Genomic DNA, 12,720 nt, shown 5'->3' with positions numbered 1-12,720 from the left:
ATTAGGTATGGGTTATCCTTTTTTATATATCAGAAAAATATGTATCGTCGGGTGCCTTAACGGTTGTTAATTACATTGAAATAATAAACCTATATAAATTAAATATATTAAATTTAGTTCTTACATGTTGTCAAGGAAAATTACAGGTGAACAGGTCCTTCCCCACCCACAGCTCAATGAATGCCGGGCCGTTTGTATTTTTCCCCTCATAATTATTTCAAATGACATACATGTATTTGTTATCAAATCCATAGATACCATCAAATCGAAAATTTACCCGAAAGAAACAAAGCATATGTGCATGTATATAAGAAATTTTACCCACTATATACAGCCGGGTAATCTTTTTTGTAAATTGTTTTGTATTGGTCATAAAAGTATATACAGTAATTTATGAGAGAAAAAGTCTGAAAGATGGGGCTCCTGTCCTACCTGTAAAATCATCATTATCATTACACTGAAAGAAATACCTAGTTGATTTAACTAGTATGCCTAGTAAAGCATTCTTCATGATTAGTAATCACTCTGTTTACGAGCTAAGATAGTGAAAAGTGGAGTAGTGGTCGTAAAGATACTTAAATACCTAGTGAAAGTTACTCATAAATTCTTAGATTTGCTAATATTATCTAGTAAATCTACCGAATGCCTAGTAAAACTACTTTCAAGGTAGTGATTGTATGGACAGTCAATTTACTAGTCTTCTTCGTGACTTTCACTAGTTATTTTTTTCAGTGTAGAAGTATCATTAGAGAAACATGTAGTAGTATTTTAATTCCACTTAAGGGCATGTCATCAAGATCAGAGAGAAATGACTCAGAGAATACTGCAGTGAGTGAAGAAAGATCCCAATAAATAAACAAATACAAATTTAATTTGTAAAGTTTTAACATTTTCTGTCAAATGTTAAGTGAAAAAAATCATCTGCAAATAATAAGGTTAAAAAATTCAACTCCGTGTATATTGTATCTCTTTATTGAGAAAGCCAAAGATGATGGCCTCAGCAGATAGAACAGAGTTCACTTTGTCGGTTTCTCCTAACAGCAGACCCTACAGACACCGGTCTCTTCTTCTCTTTCTTTTTGTAGGTCATATCAAATATAGACACAAAGTCGTTGTTGTAGGGGGGACACGATGACACCAGCAGCTTGTCTCCCGTCCTGTTGATGGCCACACACTGAGGGCGCTGAATACCGTCCTCCTTTGTAAGGAGGGTCTTTACCTCTTCTCCATCAAACGATATCACCTGAAATGAAATGGTATATTAACAGGTCATAACCAATATAAAATTTCAACTGTATTTTAAATAAGATTCAGCCACAATCTGTTGTTTTAAACTTTTTCATAAGCAAATTTGTTCGCTTCTGACGGAGATGCACTGCCTCTTTACCGAAGACGTGTCACTGCAATATTGTACTTGATGGTGAATTTCCTCATTTTTAAAGATAAGAAATATCTAACTAGTCTCTGCTTTATGATGGCATGGTCACATACCTTAATGCTATTGTCTTTCATGTCTGCAACCAAAAGGTGATCGCCACAGATACATAAACCTCTCGGCATTTCAAATTTGTGTTTCCACCGGAACCGACCCTGTGTGGTGACGCAGATCACGTGTCCCTCCATTCCCACTCCATCAGCCACAAAGATCAAAGACGCAGCTTCGTTCATCACACAGTACCATGGTTCTCTAAACAGACTCTTTCCATCAATGTCTTGCCAAATATGGCGGACAATTTCTATATCCTGGAGAATGATTCGTTTGTCCAAGTCTTTACCAGAGCACACGGCTAATTTACTTTGACTGGAACATATTCCTCTACAGTAACCCGACAATGACAGCATTTTTGGCACATAAATTTTCCAATCGTTGTTGTAAGTTTTTGTCAATTTTAATGAATTATTTTCTACAGTACAATACCTGATACAACCCGAATCACCAACTGCGGCAGTTTCGTTATCCATCAATGTTAAATCGTAAGGCTTGAAGGAATCATCTTCAGTTATAAATTTAAAATCTGCAGAGAACAGTTTTAATTTCAAATTTCTGTTGTCTGCCATTAGTATTTTATCGTCTTCCAAAAATACTGCACCCGTTATCCAAACCTCAGCATTATCCGTCTCCGAGGTAACATTTAGCTGTTTGCAGCCCGTGCACTCGATTGTGTACTCGAATAAGCTACCATGGTCTTCAGGAAGAGACAGAGTCGTCACCGCCGTAGAAGACCTAGATGGCGGTGATATATTTTCTAGGGGGAAGAGCTTATGACCTTTGGTGGCCTTAAGAAGCTGATGAAACCTTGAACAGTCGGCACAGTATTCCTCTTGGCACGTCCGACAGAGATTCACTGCTTTTGTGTTGATCTCTCGCTTCAAACAAAGTCTACAGGGTTTATCGTTTCTCTTTGGCACCATGATGTCCATGAGGCTAATGATTTGATGGTTGCTCGGGAACTGATCCACCCAGTCTTCCACGGGTTTCCGAACATCGGACGGCACAACATTATGGCGGCAAACTGGACACGAAAACTCACAGTTCCTTGTTTTATTTTCCTGCTGTTTGGTGATATATACACGCAGACATTCTCTACAGAAGGAGTGCAGACAGGGAAGGCCTTTGGGATTAGTGAAGATGTCGGCACAAATCGGACAAGTAAATTCCCGATACAATTCCTCATCCATATCTTGAAGTATTCCCAATTTTCTATTAATTTATTTGCTACTTATCCGTATTGAGGTTGTTTCAGTCCGATCAGTTCAAACGCGAAGGTGGTGAAAAATTGACGAGTTCTAACCAAATACAGTACAAAAATCATTTGTGTTTTTCAATTGTCATGTTTCGAATTAAATTTCTCAATCAAAAAGGAAATATGAAAGGTGATCAGCGAAGCATATGTAGTTCACGTCAATGTTAACCAATCACATAATATTACTCTACAGTAAATGTAGTCTCTGTTTACCGATGAGTCCAATTCATTGTTCGACAGAAAATATATTCAATATCACACTAAGGACTTTAACACAAATACGTCTTTAACTTTTCAATGATGGAAGCAATGCCCAGAGATTTTCAATTAAAGATACATCATTTGTTCAATCTCCACTCAAGAAAAATCTTTTCAGTTTAAATAACGTTTTTATTTCGTAGTGTAGAGGGTACACAGTGCTTTAATTTCAATGCAACCTATAATCAGAGACAAGAAAATGTAAATACACATTTGAAAAATGAAATAAGTTTTGCCTCATGCTGATAAAGTTTTAAAGCCAAAGTTTGCTTGTTGTATCAAATATGTCTTCTAGAATGGTTATGATGAATATACAAGTACCCAGTCTTCAAAAGTAGATGCATATACACCGAAAAGACAACTCTGTGCAACGAATAGTATTAGTCCTCTAAGATGGGCTCCGAAAAATTTAAGCTGAAATACCATGGAATACTGTAATCAATGCAGGCAAATACTAGTTCAGATAAAGATTTTTATTTTTATTACATTGCATAATTATTATGTTATTTTAAGGAGAGGGATTAGAAAGTTGTTAGAACTTGTTGTTGATCCATTTGATTGTGAATAAAATAAGTTCAAAATAAATCTTAATTTTTTATTGTTAGACTATGAATGAAATTAGAAACACAAAATATTTATTTACACTTGTACAAAATTTATTCCCATTAAAATACTTTTTCTACAATTTCCCTAAGGAGGGATTCTTGTCTGGTTTCTGACTACATGAAAAATTCAAAGTATATTTGCTTATATGTCTTATATATTAAGGATATCCGATCCTCAGCCAGGAAGAATACCTCTTTTATTTATTTTAATTCAAAAAGTCTCAAAATAAAGCTTGAAAATGAAATATTTTCATGCAACAATTTTCATTTTATGCCTCTTAATATAACGTGATTCAAGGTTCTTTGAAGTTTTAAGAAAGGATATATAAAAAGTAAATATTTGAACCTCATAAAAAGAAGTAAAAATTACATATCAAATGAAATCGAAGATCTTTAAATCTAGCCTTCGTTATCAATGTTTATTAGCATGATATGAAATGAGAAATGATTTATGGTGTTTTCTGTGATAGGGAATACTTCCTACACTATGTATTATAAAATTATCGAAGTAAATAGGAGAAACTAAAGTATCGAATTAACATGAATATCATAAAAATTTTCTTTAGAAGCCTGGATACCTATGATTTTTATTTTTAAAATGTATTAATTGATCGATTTTCAATAAGAAAATAAGCTTTAGGTAGTTCTATTCGCATTTCCTGAAAATTTATTTGAGATTTACTATTTTTCCTACATAATATGATTAACTTTGAAGATACTGTTTTGATCCACACCGTGGGTAAATACACATTACTTTGAGAAATCTGATACTTCTTTGTGAGCATTTTCAATTACTCAAAGCCTGATTTTCATAACCTCTGGATCGGACTACCTTAAGATGTGAGGGATGTTAGTATAAAATACGAGTACCCTTTACTGGTACGAAAAGCTTAGGTGAATTAATATTTAGGACAAGAAATTCTTCGTGTTGAATTGCACTTGGAATCCTTGGACCTTTTTAATTTTTTTTAATCCATCAAATTAATGGGTGTGGAAACATGAGCACTGAACTGCCCTTGATGAGGTAGGAAATACAGGTTCTGGTCGAGAATTTATATGATCTTGTAACCTTCTTTGTTGAATAGAAACACAATTGGTGTATGACAGACTTGAAAAAGATAAATCACTACAGCGGAACAGGTCTTCACAACAAAATTAATAAAGTTGTGACATGTGTTTCTGACTTAAAATTGACGCCATATAACATCGACATTTTTCAACTGTCATGCCTGTTATTAATTATCTCTTGAAGCGAAAAAGTACTGCAGAGAAAAACAACTTGAAACACGTTTTCTGTGCCTCTAAATTCCTTACTTACGTACGCAAACCATTTCAATTTATCATTGCTAATAGTAACGTTTTAAATATGTTAACAAAAGAAATTTAAGTCCAAAAATTCAAACAAGGGTTTTTAAAATTTCTTTACGTGGAATAGGAAACAAAATAAAATTTACTGTAAGTATGACTATATGTTCTATAGTAAAATTGTTATTTCCGCTTTTTAAGATATTTGTATTTTAATGCATTATAACTGAAAGTAGGAAAGTACTTTGAAAAACAGTAATTTATTTAATTTTCCAGAAAAAGAAAATAGAATGAAGCCGATCCTTTTGTTCTTTTGTCTACTAGGTGAGTGGACATTATTATTTTAAATCATTATCATTTTAGTGCCATTTTTGCTGTAGTTATTATTATTTTTTAAAAATTCAGTTGTGTTCATTGTGTGTGGATACACTTTTTTAACCAAAGGAGGAAACTGTTATAAGAAATATGGTTCTCATGCTTTCTTCTTAAATGCCTGGTGATGAGAAATTAATAATGTGTTAAAAAAGGTAAAAACATGTATACTTTACATATAGGTATTATTAACTTTTTTTCATTATTTATTTCAATTTTCTGTCTGCTAATTAACCACTATACATTGTATTTATTTACCTTTTTTTCACACAGGAATCAAATTTGCAGAATCTGGATGTGAGTATGCCATTAGCTGTACTGTTTTATTTCCATTATAACAAACAGATATGGATTTACATCATTTTTACAGTAAAGTTCCATGCAATTTTTTTTTTTTTTTGGTGAGATAAGAATCGACAGGACATCAGAAGAAGTAATCATCATTCACACACAGTGTTTGGTTTTTACAGGTCAGTTTGGAGAAATGGAATACGCGGGATATCCAGTCTCTCCTTTTCCTATCAGAAAGACAATTGTGTTTGACAAACCTTTTGCAGAGCGACCTGCTTTTATGTACGGAATCAAAATGTTGGATGTCAACTTTGCTGAGAACACTAGGGCCGTAGTGGAACTGGAGCACTTAAATAGGACTCAGTTTACTCTAATCTTGAAGACCCTTCACGACACAAAGATGTACGGACTCGGTGCGACCTGGATGGCCTGTCCTTAACCTAGACTTGACCCAAGTTTTAGAATACCATACCTCAAAAATAGACGAAATCATTGTACGTTGTAACGTAATATTTTGCAATATACATGTATAGAGTCATGATTTTTTTCTGTATTGAAGTCTTTACTTGTTTATTTATATAGTATGCATATACTTACCGATTAGATATCTTTGTTTAGAAAGATATACATGTATATAATACAGTTATATTTGATTAAAACTATACTCTTTGATCTATAGCTGCGTTCGTCCACAATTTTACGTTTCAAAGCTTATGGATTTTCATATATAATGTAACAATTCTACCTTTTTAGGACACACGAGTCCCTTAGGTGACCTCTGGTATCTGTTGTTTCAGCACCGTGCAATCCTTTTGTCATCGTGCCTCGTGCTTAACTTTTGGGCAATATATTTTTAGCTTCCTCAAGCGAGAACCGCTGATTTTCTTAAACTAATTTTGGTGTATAACACCTATGGACAAAGGGATACAAAAAGTGTGAATTTCATAGTCTTTGACCTCTGGAGTCCAAGGTGTGGGGCTTAATCCATAAGAATTAATGCAGTCTTCAAAAATCTTTTTTTTTTGACTCGATCCGAGAAATCAAGTACTCAGACTGTTGAAATGACTCTGTTAGCATAGAGCCTCATTTTTGTAATTTAAAACTTCTGGCTCCTGGAAAAGAGGTTCTGATGTTAAGGTATTTGTTAATCATTTAGCGAAAATACTTTCTTCTCTGCTCTTGAAAATCCATCTGATAATTATAATAAAGGGTATGTTTAAAACGAACATTAAAAAGCCATTTTAACATTCAAACTGATCTCTGCGTCAGTTTTAGTTACCATAATGATGTGGATACACTAACTAACGGTTTTCAAATGCCAGTGAGTACAATTAGTCATGGAATCATTGGCAATTGAAACTTGTTAGTGAAAGACAATATTTCCGTGCATTTTTTTGGCCTTGTAGGTATAAATCTGCATCTTGCTGAACTTCATTTTCCTCTCAAGCTAGCCAGTACTACTGTGCTTTCTTTATGTATTAGTTTGTCAATGAGCTGCATTGATTTGAATTCTTGGTGGGTTCCATCTAAGCTGACTCGTATTCTGAATTCATGAACTTAACAATCATCCTAACAAAAAAAAGATATTGCCTGGTCCAGCAAGTTTTCAACCAAGCTTATCTTTACTCCTTACCAAAATATGACCAATTGAAAAGGAAAACTTTAGACTTAACTATGCTATAGCATATTCTAGAAGTAGTGTAAATCAGATGCGGATCCTCAAAAACCTTTGCACAGCTTTTAGAAAATTCAATTTCACAATTTTTTTTTATCAAAGATTATAACTTGAACGACTTTTTCTTTTTACACTTTAAGCAACCATTTATCACGAAAAGATGAAAATAGGCTTTTAATATCATAAACTTCGGCTTTTACATTAAAAAACGGAATTTTAAAATATTCATGTCTTGTGTTTGGTGAACAAAAAAATTACTTTGCTAGAAAGCACGTTGATTCTGCACATAAGTACATGTACTCTGATATTAAAAGAAAACTGGAATTCCTCTTTGACAATATTTACTGTATATAGTCTTCGGAGCCTTCCAACAAAGTATTTGAATTCCGATGGGCAATAATAGTCCTTCTCAATCTGTAAATTCCAACCTGTTTTTATATTTTGAAGCAAAATTTATTTAAAATTTAATCTACTAGTATATGACAAAAAGAAAACACTTGTCGTGGCTTTCAACTCATCATTCAGATAATTTGATGACGCTTTATAAATTAACTACAGTTATTTCCATTCATATATTGACTTGATTAATCCCAGAGGACTTGAAATAAAAGACAGCAAAAAAGCCTGCCAACTCATTTTCATATCTGGATGTTATACTGACTATAGGCTATAAAGGCCAACTACCAAGTAAACTGCATGAAAAACAAGATGACTTCAGGTTTTCAATTCAGCTCTCTATCTTACAGTATTTATGTAATAATATTCCGCTATCATTTGCATATGTTTTTTTTTATGTCTCCAAACACATTTGCTTCTCAAGAGCATGCTCTGAGTACGAAAACCTTGTAAACCGATGCAGGCTACGCACAAACACATTGATATTACAGGGATTGCAACAACTCCATTTCAAGTCACTATTTCGTAAATTCTTTCTGACATTGTTAGCAAATGTAACTTATCATTTGGTCGTATTTTGTTTCGTAGTAAGCTAGGTCTGTATTTTTATGCTAAATTTGACGGAATGTTCCATCACATGATCAATACAAAGAGCTCACGGCAGATGTGACTAGTCAACAGGGGATGCATATTCAGAAATGTGAACCCAGCTATTGAATTTCCGATGGTCTGTGTTTATGCTTTGTTCACAGATTTGAATTGGGTATTGTTTTTATGATATCGATCTCTGCTCGTTACTTTAACAATTTTTTTTAATAACCGGGTCGAATCATCTGACAATTATTTTTGTTTTTGTTTTCAAAAAGGTTGTTCCAGTCCTAATATTTTTTTATCTTTTGAACAAATTAGCTTTAAAAATGGCGTCAGTTGGACATAATTTATTGCTTCAAAAGATGTATGCTTAATGTCATTTTCCTCTTGCAGCTTACTATAGAATGCATGAATGAAATATTAAAAAAATGCCAAGGGCCATGAAAAACCATCTATGAGCATATAGCACATCATCTCTCATGAAACTACGAACATTAATGGAAAGGATATAATTATAAGCGTCAATGCACCATATTAGTATTGAATCGATGTTCATTTCACCTACTAACTAGAGCATCTTTAAATTGGGCTATACACAATCTGTCAAGAGAAGCCATTAACGGATATTGTCTAGAAAAATATTAGCAAACAATTCATATTGTAAAATTTGACAGAACAGTCCCCCAAGACATTTCTTTATGGTACATAACATGCAGAATTCTCAGTACTTCAGTTGTCCTAGCGATATTTGGTAAGGTAAAAATATTTCTATTCTGATTTTATCAAACATTCCTTGAAAAGAATTGCAAATTACAGGTTAATTCTTATAAATCTGAAGAAAACAAATGTGTTAAATTTTGCAACTTAATTTTTTAAAGATATTTCAATGAAATGAAAGATAATTTTTCTAAAATGGGTATGTCCCTCAACTTTGCTTGGATTTAGATAGAGAAATGTTCTTAGCAGACAGGACAAAGATTTTTAAACTTTGGTGTTTTACAGTATGTAAAATATAAATTCTTAAAATGTGATAAATAATAAAAAAGGTAATTAAGTAATTTTCTATTTTAACGCAGATTGGTGATGTTCTAAGTCCAAGTCATATACAACATCTGCGTTAAAGGATTATACAAAACAAAGTAAAGAAAAGTTAATTTGAACATATTAACAAAAATTTATTTACAATATATCCAAAAGTAGGATTCTTAGAAAGTTTCAGCAAGTTTCAGCAAGTTTCGACAAGTTCCGAAATTAGTAAAAATTTTCTTAATAAAGTATTTTTATATAAATTATATCTAATTACTTCAGTATCACACACCGCCAAAAATACTGTCGTACATGTAATATATGCAACTATTATGAAATATTTCTTTTAAATAGTTTTGAACTGCATGTATCGCCTAGTCTAATACAATTTATTTAGCATAAAATTCTTTTTCAGAAACATGAGGACTCAGAGCATTAACAGAAGTTTGTGTTGTGTGATTTTAGTTCTTGCCATATGTAAGCAAATGTACATATATGTAGTTTTCCTTTGATTTTGATTTTTAAATCCGTATCTCAATCTTAGAATGATAATGTCAAATTAAAATTAATGTATAAAATTTGCTTTTTTCCCCAGACGATGTTTTTAAGTTGGCAACAGCAAAATGTAAGTATATTCTTTAATTAATCTTACAGCAAAATGTAAGTTGGTTGATAGTTTTTATATCACTATATTTTTTTTATAAAGATGTTCATTGAAATCTCTTTGCGAATTAAGAATACTTAATTCCGTCTTTTTCTCACAGGTGAGTCGGGGGAGGTTGACATGTATCAATACCCAGAATCACCTTTCCCAATCAACAAGACCATAACATTCAAAGAACCATTTTCAGCTACACCGTCTGTAATGTACGGAATAACAATGATCGATATAAACTACGCCGAGAATAAACGAGCTAGGATAAAGCTTTTGGGATCCAATGAGACGGAATTTACCGTGTGGATGGGAACGATGCATGACACGAAACTGTTCGGTCTAGGCATGCGCTGGATGGCTTGCGATTAAGATGAAAAGAAAGAGACAAGTTCTTTACACTTGAAATATTTTCTGAAATCAATTATGGTTACTTTTTTCATATTAAAATGTGGAAATCTAATAAATCTAATAAATCTAATAATGTTTAGAATTTTTCCTTTCACTTTTAGCACTTAATGAAGGATATGGAGATAACGAACAGTATTCAATATCAAAGTCCATAAAACAATACAAAATATATAGGAGCAGAGCAAACACGGACCTCCAAAACATCGGAGGTGGGATCAGGTGCCATGGAGGAGTGAGCATCCCTTGCTGACCGGTCACATTCGCCGTGTGCTCCTTGTCATGATTTGGAAATAACGGAAAAAATCCGTCGTCAATTCAGGGATGATAATGGACTAACAATAAGTATGAAAAACGTCAGTCAGCATTTGACTCAATGATAAATTGTATTTGCTGACAAGGTCATTGTATCGACCAAAGAACTTTCGAAATGATGACTTTAAGCGAGACTGTTGATATTCTTGTTTCATCAACTTGTTTGTCAATAATTTACCTCGTTTTAGAAATTGTTCATACGTAGAGCATGCTTTTGCGTATCGAATCAAGTGAGATACTGGTATATATATACGCCGTATGCAGGTGAGGAAGGTTTATTGCTGCATAAGTAAAGGAAGTTGACAATAGAAAAGTTAAAGTCATCACGTAATCCTACATTTGGAATCTCTAAGGTTAAGTATTAACAGATTTGTATTGATTAGCTTATATAATAATATGCTTTCTTTGGTTGTTAGTACGGGGGTTAATATCGCAACTGTTGCCGAAAAATTATACATAACCCGCCTAAGCAACAGCTGCGACGTTCATTCCCGTTCTACGTGTAACAAAGAAAGCATTTTATATACACCTGTATTTAAAATCATTGAAAGTAAAACTAAATTTGTTAGATATTGTATTTATGATGAATATATCATTGTATGCATATGATGGAACAGCCATTATTCAAGAAATCTACAGACATGGCTTGCCTAGTGTTGTTCATTTACCAATTAATGGCAATGTTCCCCATAACAAAGGAATAAAATATTGAATGGATGTTAATATAGATGAACTTTAGATAGATATAACTGTTTTTGATATTACATTTTTTTTAATTTCCAAGGAATTCTTAACAGTTACTACGAACACTGTATCCATTACTTCATAAAATTCGCTTAAGGTAGGTCACTCGTCAGCATTTGTAAAAGTTCTCTCAGAACCTCTTTCTTCAAAACTATTTATCAAAATTCAATTTTTATAACTAATTTACTTTCAACAATGTTAATCTTTTAACATTCAACGAAAAAACTGCTCAAAAAGCTATAAAGGAGCAAGATTTGCGAGGGACTATTTTTTGTGGTGGAAGGATATTTAGCAGATAATTCTGCAAATCTGCACATTTATTAAATTTAATATCTTGGAACTTTAGCCTCACATATTTTTACTCGGAGAATATTTTCCATTATGATATTGCTAGGAATATTAAATATAGGTCTTAATTTATATTTTTAGAACAAGTTTTACACCTTCCTTCACCAAACTTTGCCAAAAAATGAAGATATGTCAAATAAGTCAATATAAAATTTACACGATTTATTGCCTGAAAATCATATATTTTGACCAATATTTCAAAATTAACATCACTGACCCAAACTTTTTCTTTCATTATTTTAAAGTACTCGATATTTGTGACTGATCAGCACTTAAGTCGTAAAAGGCTTGATTTAAGAAAATGTTTTATTGCCTATTTAGTTTTTTAATACCCCAAAATGTTTTACTTACGACGGCGTATTCGTGCCATTTTAACAATGTAGAAATTTTTTTTAAAATCGTTTGAACGATTTAAGAAAACGTTTCTACGATTTAATAAATCGTTTGTACAATTTAATAAATCGTTTGTACAATTTAATAAGTCGTTTGTACGATTTGTTTGTTAAATCGTTTGTACAATTTATTAAATCGTACAAACAATTTTTTAAATCGTACAAACAATTTTTTAAATCGTACAAACGTTTTCTTAAATCGTAAAAACGGTTTCCTAAATTGTTCAAACGATTTATAAAAATCGTACAAACTATTTTAAAAAATCGTATAAACGATTTAATAAATTGTACAAACGATTTAATAAATTATACAAACGATTTAACAAACAAATTGTACAAGCGATTTATTAAATTGTACATACGATTTACTAAATTGTAAAAACAATTTATTAAATCGTACAAACGACTTATTAAATTGTACAAACGATTTATTAAATTGTACAAACGATTTATTAAATTGTACAAACGATTTATTAAATCGTACAAACGTTTTCTTAAATCGTACAAACGATTTTAAAAAAAATTCTACATTGTTAAAATGGCACGAATACGCCGTCGTAGTTACTTTTTAGTGCAAAAGGACACATAATAATTTACG

The 12,720-nt window shown here is 32.3% G+C and overlaps 4 protein-coding genes across 5 annotated transcripts in view; 2 read left to right on the top strand and 2 right to left on the bottom strand.

The window, feature by feature from the left end:
- LOC134230479 (uncharacterized) overlaps window positions 1-12,720 on the bottom strand; it is a 237,853-nt gene that overhangs the window by 79,042 nt on the left and 146,091 nt on the right. The window lies entirely within an intron of this gene.
- LOC134230474 (uncharacterized) lies at window positions 945-2,843 on the bottom strand. Its single transcript, XM_062712303.1, has 2 exons — window positions 1,492-2,843; window positions 945-1,243 (listed from the first exon to the last, which is right to left on the bottom strand). Exons 1-2 carry the CDS (start codon window positions 2,677-2,679, stop codon window positions 998-1,000), a joined length of 1,434 nt encoding a protein of 477 aa, XP_062568287.1. The 5' UTR covers window positions 2,680-2,843; the 3' UTR covers window positions 945-997.
- LOC134230473 (uncharacterized) lies at window positions 4,865-6,233 on the top strand. 2 transcript variants are annotated; one of them, XM_062712302.1, is made up of 4 exons: window positions 4,865-4,925; window positions 5,189-5,236; window positions 5,558-5,581; window positions 5,755-6,233. In XM_062712302.1, exons 2-4 carry the CDS (start codon window positions 5,203-5,205, stop codon window positions 6,012-6,014), a joined length of 318 nt encoding a protein of 105 aa, XP_062568286.1. In that variant the 5' UTR covers window positions 4,865-4,925; window positions 5,189-5,202; the 3' UTR covers window positions 6,015-6,233. The 2 variants fall into 2 exon arrangements, with proteins under 2 accessions (XP_062568286.1, XP_062568285.1); XM_062712301.1 differs by lacking the exon at window positions 4,865-4,925 and adding an exon at window positions 4,968-5,062 and having other exon boundaries at window positions 5,755-6,231.
- Window positions 8,971-10,376, top strand: LOC134230472 (uncharacterized). Its single transcript, XM_062712300.1, has 5 exons — window positions 8,971-8,993; window positions 9,314-9,376; window positions 9,679-9,740; window positions 9,859-9,888; window positions 10,028-10,376. Exons 3-5 carry the CDS (start codon window positions 9,683-9,685, stop codon window positions 10,285-10,287), a joined length of 348 nt encoding a protein of 115 aa, XP_062568284.1. The 5' UTR covers window positions 8,971-8,993; window positions 9,314-9,376; window positions 9,679-9,682; the 3' UTR covers window positions 10,288-10,376.

Source organism: Saccostrea cucullata, unplaced genomic scaffold, assembly GCF_032062105.1.
Source record: "Saccostrea cucullata isolate Sc308-1 unplaced genomic scaffold, CSIRO_AGI_Scuc_v1 ctg51, whole genome shotgun sequence".
NCBI classification, from domain to species: Eukaryota; Metazoa; Mollusca; class Bivalvia; order Ostreida; family Ostreidae; genus Saccostrea; species Saccostrea cuccullata.
The sequence above is the reverse complement of the archived record's forward strand: the minus strand, read 5'-3'. Positions and strand labels throughout refer to the sequence as shown.